Source organism: Macaca fascicularis, chromosome 2 (assembly GCF_037993035.2).
Source record: "Macaca fascicularis isolate 582-1 chromosome 2, T2T-MFA8v1.1".
In the NCBI taxonomy this organism is placed as follows: domain Eukaryota; kingdom Metazoa; phylum Chordata; class Mammalia; order Primates; family Cercopithecidae; genus Macaca; species Macaca fascicularis.
In genome coordinates this window covers 110,346,619-110,360,037 of record NC_088376.1, presented here as the reverse complement: position 1 = coordinate 110,360,037, position 13,419 = coordinate 110,346,619, and the positions used below count along the sequence as shown (strand labels likewise).

General features: G+C 49.3%; 1 protein-coding gene across 12 annotated transcripts in view; it reads left to right on the top strand.

The window, feature by feature from the left end:
- SCAP (SREBF chaperone) overlaps positions 1 to 13,419 on the top strand; it is a 69,332-nt gene that overhangs the window by 44,278 nt on the left and 11,635 nt on the right. For 8 of the 12 annotated variants that reach the window (XM_074031965.1, XM_074031964.1, XM_045384943.2 and 5 more), the window contains 5 exons: positions 359 to 488; positions 10,437 to 10,594; positions 11,437 to 11,657; positions 11,841 to 11,946; positions 12,924 to 13,096. Coding sequence is in view for 6 of the 12 variants with exons in the window: in XM_045384943.2 (XP_045240878.2) it covers positions 359 to 488; positions 10,437 to 10,594; positions 11,437 to 11,657; positions 11,841 to 11,946; positions 12,924 to 13,096 (788 nt within the window). In the remaining 6 variants the exon portion in view is untranslated. Of the gene's footprint in view, positions 1 to 358; positions 489 to 10,436; positions 10,595 to 11,436; positions 11,658 to 11,840; positions 11,947 to 12,923; positions 13,097 to 13,419 lie in introns of those variants that run through there. The other 4 variants (XM_074031967.1, XM_074031966.1, XM_074031968.1 and 1 more) reach the window with 3 other exon arrangements.

Genomic DNA, 13,419 nt, shown 5'->3' with positions numbered 1-13,419 from the left:
ACCTAGCCGGGCGAGGTGGCGGACGCCTGTAGTCCCAGCTACTCGGGAGGCTGAGGCAGGAGAATGGCGTAAACCCGGGAGGCGGAGCTTGCAGTGAGCTGAGATCCGGCCACTGCACTGCAGCCTGGGTAACGGAGCAAGACTCCGTCTCAAAAAAAAAAAAAAAAAAAAAAAGAAAGAAAAATTCTAATCTAGATGACTTCTGAGTTTTGGCTTTGCAATTTTGTGATTCTAATATTTTGCACATTTGTACAGTCCTAACAGAATTTAGTTATTAACTCCAGTGGCTCCTGTGTCACTGCTGAGAGAGGACTGCCTCTCATAGTGTCTAACCTTTTCTCCTTTTTGTTCATCCCAGCTACCCACTGCTGAAACTCCCCTTGCCAGGAACAGGACCTGTGGAATTCACCACCCCTGTAAAGGATTACTCGCCCCCGCCTGTGGACTCTGACCGCAAACAAGGAGAGCCTACGGAGCAGCCTGAGTGGGTGGGTACTCGGCATGTTCCTGAGGCCAGCACAGAGCATTGGGTGGAGATTGGCTGAGGCAGGGATCTGCCAGTGAGATTGAGGTTGGTTAGCTTCTGATTTGTGAATTCATGTACTTTAACAGCTTTATCAGTGTACCATATAGATACTTAGTTTATACATTTTTTTTTTTTTGAGATGGAGTTTTGCTCCAGGCTGTAGTGCAGTGGCATAATCTTGGCTCACTGCAATCTCCACCTCCAGGGTTCAAGTAATTCTACTGCCTCAGCCGCCCGAGTAGCTGGAATTACAGGCACCCGCCACCATGCCCAGCTAATTTTTGTAATTTTAGTAGAGACGGGGTTTCATCTTGTTGGCCAGGCTGGTCTTGAACTCCTGACCTCAGGTGATTACACCCATCTCAGCCTCCCAAAGTACTACGATTACAGGTGTGAGCCACTGCGCCTGGCTAGTTTATACATTTATTGAGTAACTTTTTTTGAAAGGAAACACCAAATGATGCCAAAGCATAACTATTATAGTAAAACTGAGATCTGTGTTTGTTCTAGCTGTGGCCAGCTGGGTCTGGGTTCATACCCTGAGTTGCTCACACATGCTGCATGGGTGTGCGGCAGTATCCTGGCAGACACACAGGCTGTCTCCTTCTTGTCCCTGGGCAGTCAGAACAATTGCACATCCCTGAGAGTGGTCTGACATAGACTTCCAGTGCTGTCTAGTATTTGTATCGTGCACCTAATTTTTTCAGATCTGTCAGGTCCTGTTTTATCCTCACAATCCAAAAAGTACAGATTCTAAATCTCTTTTCCAGGTAAGGAAGCTGGGGCTCAGAATGATTAAGTGCCTCAGTTACTTACTTATTTTTTTAATTTAAAAATTTTTTTATTTTAGTCTTGCTCTGTTGCCCAGGCTGGAGTGCAGTAGTGTGATCTCAGCTCACTGCAACCTCTGCCTCCTGGGTTCAAGTGATTCTCCTGCCTCAGCCTCCCGAATAGCTGGGACTATAGGTGTGCGCCACCACGCCCAACTAATTTTGTATTTTTATTAGAGATGGGGTTTCACCATGTTGGCCAGGCTGGTCTCGAATTCCTGCCCTCAGGTGGTCTGCCCGCCTTAGCCTCCCAAAGTGCTGAGATTACAGGCATGAGCCACTGCGCCCGGCCAGTTATTTAGTTTGGAACTCTAGGTCTCCTGACCCCAGCCCTCTGTTCCTTCTGGACTGTACTGTTTTCAGTTGACTGTCTCTGGGCCGAGCACTGATATAAATGAGAAAAAAGGTCTTCAGTTGAGGGACTCAGTCAAGGGACCTAACTCACCATCACACCGCACTCACTATTTAGAGCTCATTGAAGCTTGACTAGCTCATCTCTGTACCTTTTGCCTGTCAGGTATGGACAAAGTGCCCTTTCTTCCTGTGGTGTTCTGTGGTCCCCGGATTGGTGCTGTACTTGCTGAATCTGTTGTTGAGGAAAACCGAAGCTCAGTGAACAGAGCTCCCCTCCCGCTTCTCTCTGACAGTCATAGCATATTCCCATTTCCTTTTTGGTTAACGTAGTAGTCAGGTAACTTGTTATGAACTTGACTCTGTGGCTGAAATAGAGGCATATCTAGTAAGATCGGTCTGTGGCACAACTATACATGGTATCAGTGTGGAGTGCACAACCCTGGCTTCATGGGGCTCTGCCTATGAAGGTCAAAGGGTGCATGGTCTGATGCTGGCTGAAACCAGTTTTGTGGTGAAACCAGTTTTGTGGCTTTATGGCCCTGGTTGGCCATTGGCTCACTGGCTCATTATGGGACCTTCTTGGTTAAACCTTTTACCTTCATTAACCATTTTATTTTTATTGTTTTGAGATGGAGTCTCACTCTGTTGCCCAGGGTGGAGTGCAGTGGTGTGATCTCAGCTCACTGGAACCTCTGTCTCCTGGGTTGAAAGCGATTCTCCCACCTCAGCCTCCCGAGTACCTGGGACTACAGGCATGTTGCCACCACACCTGGCTAATTTTTATGTTTTTAGTAGGGACGGGGTTTCACCGTGTTGGCCAGGCTGGTCTCAAACTCATGACCTCAGGTGATCCGCCTGCCTCAGCCTCCCAAAGTGCTGGGATTACAGGCATGAGCCATTGTGTTCAGCCTTCATTAACCTTTTAATTCAATTTTAGCACATAAGGGAGTATTTGTGTTTCCTGACTAGAAGAGTTCATTTGGCCCATTGGTGTGGAGTAGATGTTTAATGATGAGGTTGTAAGGGGTGTGTAGTGTTTGTGAGCTCTTTGAATGATGAGATGATGACAGAAAGTGTTGGTGCAGAGTAACAGGAGGGCTCTGGAATCAGGAGGATTGTCCATTTTCTCTCTCTCTGATTGGAGCCCTTATCCCCTGCAGGAATGAAAAGGAGACTTGGGCCCAGTGCAGTCACTTGGTGTCACACAGCTCAGTGGTCAGTTATCTCACCTCCATTGACTGTCCTTGATAAAGATACAGGCCAGCGATACTGAAGTGGGTGGTAAGGACTGTTTTAGTTATGAAGAACAGAAAATTCAACCCAAATCAGAGTAAGTGAAAGGGAGTTTTTGGTTCATATAACTCAGCCAGGTGCAGGGCTGACTTAAGTACAATATAGTTTGAGCCTCAAAAGGAATCCATCTCTTGACTTTGTCCTCTCTGGGTCAGCTTCACTCTTGGTCTTCCCAACAGTGGCCCTAGCAGATTCAGCCCTATGTTTTTGCATCATTCAATCCAATGGAAGATGAAAGGGAGCCCAGTTGGCTATGAATAAGGTTACCTGCCTGTCCCCTTCCCAAGCCCTATGGCTAAAGGCAGGTATTTCATTGTTGTCGTCAGCACCTCGCTGGGAATGAGAGAGGATGGTTTCCATAGGGACAACAGGGCTGGGTGCAGTGTTGCATACCTGTAATCCCAGTGCTGAGGTAGGAGGATCACTTGAGCCCAGCATTTCAAGGCTGCAGTGAGCCATGATCATACCATTGCAGTCTAGCTGGGGCAACAGAGTGAGACCTTGTCTCTAAAAAAATTTTTAAAAATAAAAAATAAAAGGGAAAATAGGAGACTTGGGCAGTAGACAGCACATTGCAGGCATCTGCTGCCTATACCAAGGAGCCAAAACTTCCCTCCCTGCTCTGCTCATTGCTCAGTTCAGCACTCGTTCGTTGCATGTGTGTGGTGTGGAATGATGTGGGGACAGATAGAGGCTTACTGCCCTTGAGGAGATCCTATACTGTTTGGGAAGAGAAGACAAATATTTTTCTTTCTTTTTTTTTTTTTTTTTTTGAGACGGAGTCTCGCTCTGTCGCCCAGGCTGGAGTGCAGTGGCGCGATCTCGGCTCACTGCAAGCTCCGCCTCCCGGGTTCACGCCATTCTCCTGCCTCAGCCTCCCGAGTAGCTGGGACTACAGGCGACCACAACCGTGCCCGGCTAATTTTTTGTATTTTTAGTAGAGACGGGGTTTCACCGTGGTCTCGATCTCCTGACCTTGTGATCCGCCCGCCTCGGCCTCCCAAAGTGCTGGGATTACAGGCGTGAGCCACCGCGCCCGGCGACAAATATTTTTCAAAGTTTGAAATGAATATAGTGTATGTCAAAGAGACATAGGGGGGCAAATTGAAAGAGCTCCCAGTGGTCAGTGCTAGAGCAATTTTTTTTCTTTTTCTTTTTCTTTTTTTTTTTTTGAGACAGAGTCTTGCTCTGTCACCCAGGCTGGAGTGCAGTGGCGCGATCTCAGCTCACTGGAACCTCCGCTTCCCGGGTTCAAGTGATTCCCCTGCCTCAGCCTCCCGAGTAGCTGGAACTACAGGTACACGCCACCACGCCCGGCTAATTTTTTGTGTTTTAGTAGAGACAGGGTTTCACCATGTTGGCCAGGATGGTCTCCATCACCTGACCCTGTGATCCGTCCGCCTCAGCCTCCCAAAGTGCTGGGATTACATGCGTGAGCCACCGTGCCTGGCCTAAAGCAATTTTTGCAACAAAATAAACCAGTATTGAATTATAACCCAAAATATAAAATAATTCTTTGTGAGTCCCTCCTGAGTCCATATGCTTGAATAAATATAAATAAATGAATGGATGACAATAGACAAATTTCCTGGGCAAAATAATTCTAAGTAATGTATCCTAAAGTGTGGACTATGCCTGATGACTTTCTTTCAAAGAGGACAGTGTGATTGTGAGAAAAAGTAACTTTACAGTGGAGAAGCCTGATAGACACCTCCTACAGTAAGTGATTGGGGTTAAAGCAGCAGTGATAAATCACAATGATTGATTGTGCCCTTGGTATGTGAGGAGGAGGACATTTTACTGCTGATCTTCCTCCCCCAAACCCATAGCCCCAGTCCAATCATGAGTAAAACATCAGACAAATCCTAGTTGAGGGACACCCTACAAAATGCCTGACCAGTACCCCTCGAGCTGTCAATATCATCAAAAGCAAGAGAAGTCTGAGAAACTGTCACAAGCTACAAGAAGCCTCAGGAGACACTACAGCTAAACGTAACGTGGTTTCCTGGATGGGATCCTGGAAAAGAAAAAGGACATTAGGCAAAAATCTGAATATACAAAAATCTGAATATATATTCAGAGAAAATCTGAATATACTTTGGACTTTGGTTAAGAATTTCACTGTGGACTTTGGTTTTCAGAATGAGGACTACAGAGATGAAATGTCCTTCTTTTTATATACCTTGGCCTTCTAAATTATTGAAAAATTCCCATACATTAAGGTTCAGTCTTTGTGCTGTAAAGTTCTTGGTGTATTCAGTTGTTTGGATTTTTTTAAAAGCCATATTCTAATATAGAGAAATCTCATTGTGATTGTGATGTGAATTTTCATTTCCCAGATGACTAATGACCTTAGTCCCTTTTTCAAGTGCTTATTGTATTTGCCTGTCTTCCTTTGTGATGTGTGTGTTCAGATGTCCCCATTTTGAGTTGTTTGACTTCTTTTTGTTGAATTGTGGATTTCTCTCTCTGTTGGAGATGGCTCTCTTTTTATGTAGCCCTCCTCCTCCCCTTTTGCTAGGTGCTTCTCCACAATGAGATTGATGGCTGCACCCTACAGTTAAACCTTTATGTGTCCTCCAGAAAGGACTCCAGTCAGTTCTGCCATGTCTTTGTGCTCAGAGTTAGGCTTACCCTGTGTCGTCACTGTGACCATTGGCCTCTGTGGCCACTCTTGGGGAAGGGCGGTTCCCTCTGGGCAGAGGGATGTTTTTACCAGAGGAAGAGAGGAACAAAGCAGAAACAGTAGAGACTACGTTTTCCAGCTTTGTGACCTTGGGCAAGTTACTATCACCTTGTACCTTAGTTTCTACATCCATAAAATGGGATAATTATACCTACATTATACACTGTAATTCATATGATTAAGCGAAAGAATGCAAGGGTTTAGCACAGTGCCTGGCCCGTCGCTTGCATTCAGCAGTGTTTGTGGCTGTCGCCATTGCCATCGTTGTCATTGATCAAGTCTGGCTGGTCAAACAGAGGGGAGAATGAAGATTCGTGTGCTTGGACTGCCCTGTGGTGTGCACCAGGAGTGCCCTCCTTAGGCTTTATCCCTCAGCTCCGTGAAGCTCCAGGAAGCCTTCCCCAGCTCTTGCATTGTGTCCTCTGCTTCTTCTCTGTGTTCTACATGACGACCCCGTTGGAGTCATGTTTCCTTCAAGTTTATATACTCCAGTGTTTTACACAGAGTAGATGCTCAAGAAAGGTTTCTTGTTGAGTAAAGAAACAGCGTGGCTTATTTAGGAGACAGTGAGTCTGCAGTTTTTCTTGGAGCATGGTAGGTGGAACCAACTTGAATCTCCTGGCCTGTGAAGTTTAAACTTTTAATTCCGTAGGCATTGGGAAGCCATTCCCTTAGAGGCAATGACTCGATGAAAGTGGTGATAAGGAGACCCGTCGTATTGAATTTGGAGAAACTTGTAGACTGAGATGATTGTGCATGGGACACCAACTCCAGTTTTCATAGTTTTAGGGGATAATAGAAATGATATAACGAATACATTTTCAGATACTTTGCTAGATCTAGATGGTTCCCAGGAGTTGTTTTGTTTGGTCCTCACGGTGCTCTAGTGAGGTCTGAGGTTTTATTCTCATTTCCCTCAGTAAGGGACAAGGCTTGGAGAGTATAGAGACCATCATCCAAGGGACACAGCCAGGGAGTGGTGGCACTGGGATTGGAACTCAGGCAGGTCTCCTGAGCCTGCTCTTCCCACCATAGCCCTTGCCCACCAGGGTTGGAGGGCAAGGATCAGGAGGTCTTTTCTGTAGGAAGAGCTGAGTGGCAGGAGTCCTCCACATCCTGTTCTGAGGGAGCCCACGGGTGCACCAGTGTGAAGGTAAAATACCTGGAGCTCTAGGTTGCTCTATCTAAATAGAAAGGAAGGATTCTGTTTTTCAAAAACCTGAGGTCTCCAGCATTGCCTGGGTCCCCAAGACTGGCTCATTGTGAAAACTTGAGCCTCACACCAAGACCAGCTGGCAGGTCCACAGCGGTGGCTGGACTTGTTGCATGCCAGACTTCTACGGCCAACATTGCAGTGTTTATGGTGGCTGTGTGAGCGTGGACACAGGGTTTCCAGGAAGCTCTGGGTGAGAGCCTCATGCTCTGAACTATGGTGGCTGGAGACTCCAGGGCCCCCAGAACCTCAGCTCCTCTCCCACGCTGCTTGTGCTAGGCCTTTCCTTCTGCATGTTGTTCTCCATGAGACTCACATTCTTCAGAGCTACCCAGCTCTGAGTTTCAGTCCTGGCTCTGTTGCCTATCAACTGTGTGACCTCGGACACTTCATTTTATCTCTCTGAGCCATGGTTTTCTTATCTGGGTCCTTTAGCTCAGGGTCTCTCACAAGACTACAATAGAACCGTCAGCCAAGGCTGCTGCCATCTCAAAGGTCAACTCGGGGAGGACCCCCATCCAAGCCCACTTAAAGGTAGGCTCCTTACAGGCTGTTGGGCTGAGGATCTCAGTTCCTCACTGTGCGTTGGCTGAAGGCCTCTCTCAATTCCTTGCCACATAGGCCTTCCCTGAGCAGCTCGCAGTGTGGTGGCTGGTTTCATCAGAGTGGTGGCTCCCAAAAGAACGGGGCCAGGGTGGGAGAAGGAGTCATAGTCTTTTGTAACCTAATTGGAAGAGTGATTTCTTATTGCTGTGGCTGTATTTGTTTGTCAGAGGCAGATCATTAGGTCCAGCCCACTCTTAAGGGGATGGGATTACACAAGGGCATGAGCACCAGGAGGTGTGGACTGCTGGGGACTGTGTTAGAAGGCTGCCTGCCACAGCCTCTCACTGTTAAGAGTCTTTTGCCTAGGGGCATCTGGACCCCACTGGCCCTTACTTCCTCCATCACCCACTCAAGATACCAGTGTTTCTATGTCCATTTCTCTCTTGAATATTAAGTGGAGACTGTGGGAGCTCAGCACAGTGAGTGTGGGCCGTGCCCACCTCTTCCTTACCAGGTTAGTGCTCCTTCCCTGCTCAGGCCTGTGTGAGCTTCTGGTCACAGCCTGTGGTGGCCAGCTCCATCCAGGTGCCTCTGTACCTCCCAGCAGCTTTTAGTGGCTGAGTGTGGTACAGAAGACAAAGTGGACGAGGCCTTTTGTCCCCAGAGCCCTCACTAAGGCACAGCCACATCAAGTTCACAAGGCTCAGACGGTTGCCTCTGGTTCCTTTGTGCCCAGGGTCCCAGGAGGCATTAACTTGCTCTGCTTGCTCAGCATCTTGGCCCTTGCCTATGCTGTAACCTGGAGTACTGCGTCGGTGAGTGGCCCTATGACCTCCCCTTCATCCACACACATGCCGCTTGGAGATCCTGACTGCAGCCCAGGCGTGGGGACAGCCCCTCATCCCTCAGCTGGGCTGGGCCCTGCCCCCTTCAGTCCATAGCTCGCAGTACACCACTGTCTAGGACCGTCTTTCCTTGTCTCCAGTTGTCACCACCTCCAGGGGAGTCTTTCCAGAGCACTGCTTTCATCAGGTTGCCCTTCACCTCAGAGACACTGGGCTTCACTTTGTCAATTGATTAAAATTCTGACAGCTTAGTCACGCTTCAGTCTAAGCCTGCTTGTCATCTTTCTCATAATTTCTGTTATCCCCTGACAGGTTTCCTTGGTGCCTTCTGTGCTCTCAACATCCCTTGCAACTCACATTCCCTCCTGCCCCTCTCCTACCTGTTCTTTTCTAACTTTATGGCTCCATTTAGCTTCTCCTGGGCCGTAATCTTGCCATGGCTGACCCAGCATGTTTTGGGGTGCTCCGCGACATGCCTGTCACTGAGGGTTGCATGTGTGAACATGCTTGTCATTTACATCCCTGTTAAGCTCTTGAAGGGTAGATGGCAGATTCTAGTGAGAAAAGTGTGTGATATTTAGTGAGGGAACCTTGGTTTGAGTCCTTGCACCACTCTGCCTGGAGTGTGAAGCTCTAGGCGGGCACGATGCCTGAGCCTCTCCTTGCTTCTCATCAGGCTGTTGTGAGGGTCGGATGAAGTGAAGTGCCTGATTGTTCATTACTGATATTTCTGCTAATCTCTCAGACACTGTGTGTATGCGTGTGTGGTGTGTGCATACATCTTGATGCTGCAGGGTGAATGTCGTCGTTCCTCTTTCACAGTGAGGAAACTGAAATCCAGAGATGTCAAAAGTGTTTCCAAGGTCATATGTTTGGAAAGCTGTGATTTAAAATTGGGTCCTTTGATCTTCAAAACCCGCTACTCGGCTGCAAGTGACGAAACCTGGATCAGTAAGACAGGCTACATGCTTTGGGGAGTGTGGAGTCTATAGTGCGGTCAGCAGACATGTTCCATAAAGGGCTAGATAGTAAGCATTTAGGCTTTGCGGGCCAGACGGCCTCTGTTGCAGCCATAGACAATAGTAATGGTAGGGGTGTGGCTGTGCTTCAGTAAAAATTGGAGGTGGAAAAACAGGCACTAACCAGCCTGGGCAACATAGTGAGACCCCATCTCTACAGAAAATAAAGAAGTTAGCCAGGTGTGGCACTTTGGGAGGCCAAGATGGGAGGATTGCTTGAGCCCAGGAGTTCGTGACCAGCCTGGCAACATAGTAATACCCTGTCCCTACAAAACATTTTTGAAAATTAGGCATGGTGGTGCACACCTCTAGTCTCAGCTACTTGGTGGGTGGGGGTGCTGAGGTGGGAGGATCTCTTGACCCTGGGAGATTGAGGTTGCAGTGAGCCACGATTGGGCAACAGAGCAAGACCCTGTCTCAAAAAGAAAAACAGGCATGGGCCCTGATTTGGCCTACAGGCCATAGTTTGCCTACACCTGGTCCCACATACGCTTTGCCCATAGTAGATGTGTTATTGAGCAAAAGAGGCTCGCTGCCCAATGTGCTAGAAGCCAATACTTATGACACTGAGATTTGGGGAAAAGAAAGCTTTATATTGAAGGTTGACTCCCTAGGAGACAGGAGTCCAGCTCACATCTGTCTCCCTGTGCTGGCTTTAAGGCAGTAATTTTATTAGAAAAGGTTTAGAGGGTGGATACTAGGATTAGCAGATGATTGGTGGAGGGAAGGGGGATTTCTGGAAAGTCCTTGAGCATGCCCAGTTATCTCTTGATGCCACCTCATGCGTCTCATGTGCAAATTCCAGGGAAGTCAGTATGAAACGTGCAGTGGAAATTCAGGCTGTGATGGCGGCAGGGTCATTCTGCACAACTCCAGTCGGCCATCTTGGTTCCAGCTTATTTCAGCCAGTTCTTTTATCTCATAAGCGGAGGGAGTTTCTGGGTTTCAGCAAATTGTTTCTTTTCTTATCTGCCATCCTGCAAACTCAAGAACTTATGTTAGTCATTGGTTTCTTTAACTCTGTGGGGCATGGTTTCCAATGCCCATTAAATCCCTTGAATTGGACCGTGTTCCTTCCTCCTGTGCTCAGCTGCCCTTTCTGCCCTCCCTCATTTCTTCTGCAGTATGTGGGTGCCCCGGTGGCTTACGTCCAGCAGATATTTGTGAAATCCTCAGTGTTTCCCTGGCACAAGAACCTCCTGGCAGTAGATGTATTTCGTTCACCTTTGTCCCGGGCATTCCAACTGGTGGAGGAGATCCGGAACCACGTGCTGAGAGACAGGTACCCCCTCAGGGACCCTTGCCTCCCTGAATCCCATTCTGTACTGAAGGGAGAGTTACAGTCCTCAGTGTAACTCCAGTGAGCCAGTCAGCTCTGCAGAGATAGAACAAGCAAGAAGGATGGAGGGTGAGCCAGCCTTGAATTTCTCAGCATCCTTGAGGGTCCACAGTGGCTGCATTCCCCTTAGACCTATGCAGATGGCACACACATAGCCCTGAGTCTCATCCTTACATCTCAGATGGAGTCAGTGTCCACTGAGCTGACTCATGACCTGCATGGCCTCCTGCCTGTGGGTTATGGTGTGAATGTAATGGTGGTGTCTCTGCCGACGAGAAGCAAGCTCTACCGGGGGGTACCTTCTGAAGCCCCAGCCCAGGTTGTGCTCCCCTGCCTGTCAGTGGGTCCCTGGGTTATGCTGGCTCGGCATACAATGTGTGTAATTGGCAAGCTGCATCACTGCCAGGTTTTAGTTAGCTACTGGCGTTGACAGATATTTTGGTGAACTAAATGAAGCCCCAGATTTACCCCCGTCCCTCCTCATCCACTGAACTGGCCAGGGTGTTTTAGTGGGCGGGATTGTGCATGCTCTCATAGTACGCTTGCCTGTCCTCAGAGCTGATGGGCTTTTGGGCCTCAGATGCACTTGAAGTCAGACAGCCGCATGGTTAGGTTATTGGCCACCTGGAAGTACTTTCCCCTGCTGCCCTAGTGGTCAGGCTCTTTGGCGTTACTAGAGAGCAAATATGGGGTATTGAAGAACAGACAGAGGACGTCCCCTGAGTACCGCAGATCTGCCCTGTGGTGGCAGACACAGCAGGTTCCTTGTCCTGTCTCCTGTGCAGCTCTGGGACCAGGAGCTTGGAGGAGTTGTGTCTGCAAGTGACCGACCTGCTGCCAGGCCTCAGGAAGCTCAGGGACCTACTCCCTGAGCATGGATGCCTGCTGCTGTCCCCTGGGAATTTCTGGCAGAATGACCGGGAACGCTTCCATGCTGATCCTGACATCATTGGGACCATCCACCAGCACGAGCCTAAAACCCTGCAGACTTCAGCCACACTCAAAGGTAGCCGCAGTACAAGTTCCCTTCAGACCTGCAAGGGTGCCCATTGGTCACTGTCTTTTTGATGTGTACTTAGGCAGATAAGGGTTTACCCTTTGTTCCCAGGGTGGGGGTGAAAAAGGGGTCCTTGGTGGCTCTGCGGTAGCTGTCATTTCTTTGTCAGTACCTGCTGGTTTCTACTTGCAGACTTGTTGTTTGGTGTTCCCGGGAAGTACAGCGGGGTGAGCCTCTACACCAGGAAGAGGATGGTCTCCTACACCATCACCCTGGTCTTCCAGCGCTACCATGCCAAGTAAGATTGACAGCACCCTGGGCTCTTGATTGGTCTGCTGGGTGACATGAGGCTTTGAGTAGTCCCTCTTCTGGTTAGAGTGTTCTGAATGCCCCGCTGGAAACTTGGAGAGTTTCCAGGCCTCCTGTTGAAATGTTTACATCCCTTACACTAGATGATACTGTCTACCACATTTTAATGGGGATGACCTGACAGCTGGTTAAGCATAGGGGACTAAGGCAGGGCTGGCAGTCTCAGTGTCCTGGTGCCTCCTCTGGTCTCTCTTGAGCCTAGGGCAGGCATCCCCACCTGGTTGCTAGTGAGCCCTGTATGGCCTGAGTCCTTCCCAGTGAGGCACTGCAGGCACCTCCCCAACTGGCAACGGCACTCGAGGTTCTTCTGATCGCCTCTCCTGGGTCTTTGGTAATCAAGAGTGTTGGAGGCCAGGCGTGGGGGCACACGCCTGTAATCCCAGACGCTGGGAGGCTGAGACGGGCGGATCACAAGGTCAGGAGATCGAGACCATCCTGGCTAACACAGTGAAACGCCGTCTCTACTAAAAATACAAAAAATTAGTTGGGCGAGGTGGCGGGCGCTTGTAGTCCCAGCTACTCCGGAGGCTGAGGCAGGAGAATGGCGTGAACCCGGGAGGCGGAGCTTGCAGTGAGCCCTGATCTCGCCACTGCACTCCAGCCTGGGCGACAGAGCGAGACTCTGTCTCAAAAAATAAAATAGGAAAATAAATAAAAAGTGAGTGTAGAGTAGGTCCGGAAAGGGAAGCTGAGAAAGGAGCAGGAGGGGCTCCTGAGAAAACTTTGCCCCTCTGTGATTTTCCCAGCACCCCTGGAGACTACAGAGAAGCCCAGGCACCAGAGAGGAGTTCCCTTCCAACACAGGGGCAGGAGGGAGGTCCTAATGGACCCTCTGTCCAAGGATTGTCTTTGTCCCCGGAACCAAGAGCAACACTTCCATCTACCCCCACCCTACTCCTTGACCAGGTTCCTGGGCAGCCTGCGTGCCCGCCTGATGCTTCTGCACCCCAGCCCCAACTGCAGCCTTCGGGCGGAGAGCCTGGTCCACGTGCACTTCAAGGAGGAGATTGGTGTCGCTGAGCTCATCCCCCTTGTGACCACCTACATCATCTTGTTTGCCTACATCTACTTCTCCACGCGTAGGTTCATGGCAGGGAGACCGGGAGCTTTCTCCAAGCTAAACGGGCATTTCCATGTCACCTGCTTCCCTGCCTCTGGAGGTGGCTTGGGGTAGAGAGATAGAACACACCTGGTGGTCGTCAGAGCTAGGGCTTTATCCCCCAGCAGGGTCTTAGGAGCTTGGGTGGGTCCGGGGCTCTTCTCACTTTCAGCCCCTTCCTGGGTTAGGGTTCCTAAAAGGTGTACTATGTCCATGACACTGGGAAGTACTTGTGCCTATCCCTTTCCTTTGGTGAAACCAGGAGCTTTCCCTTCCTCAACTGTCAGGGCAACCTACTCCCGA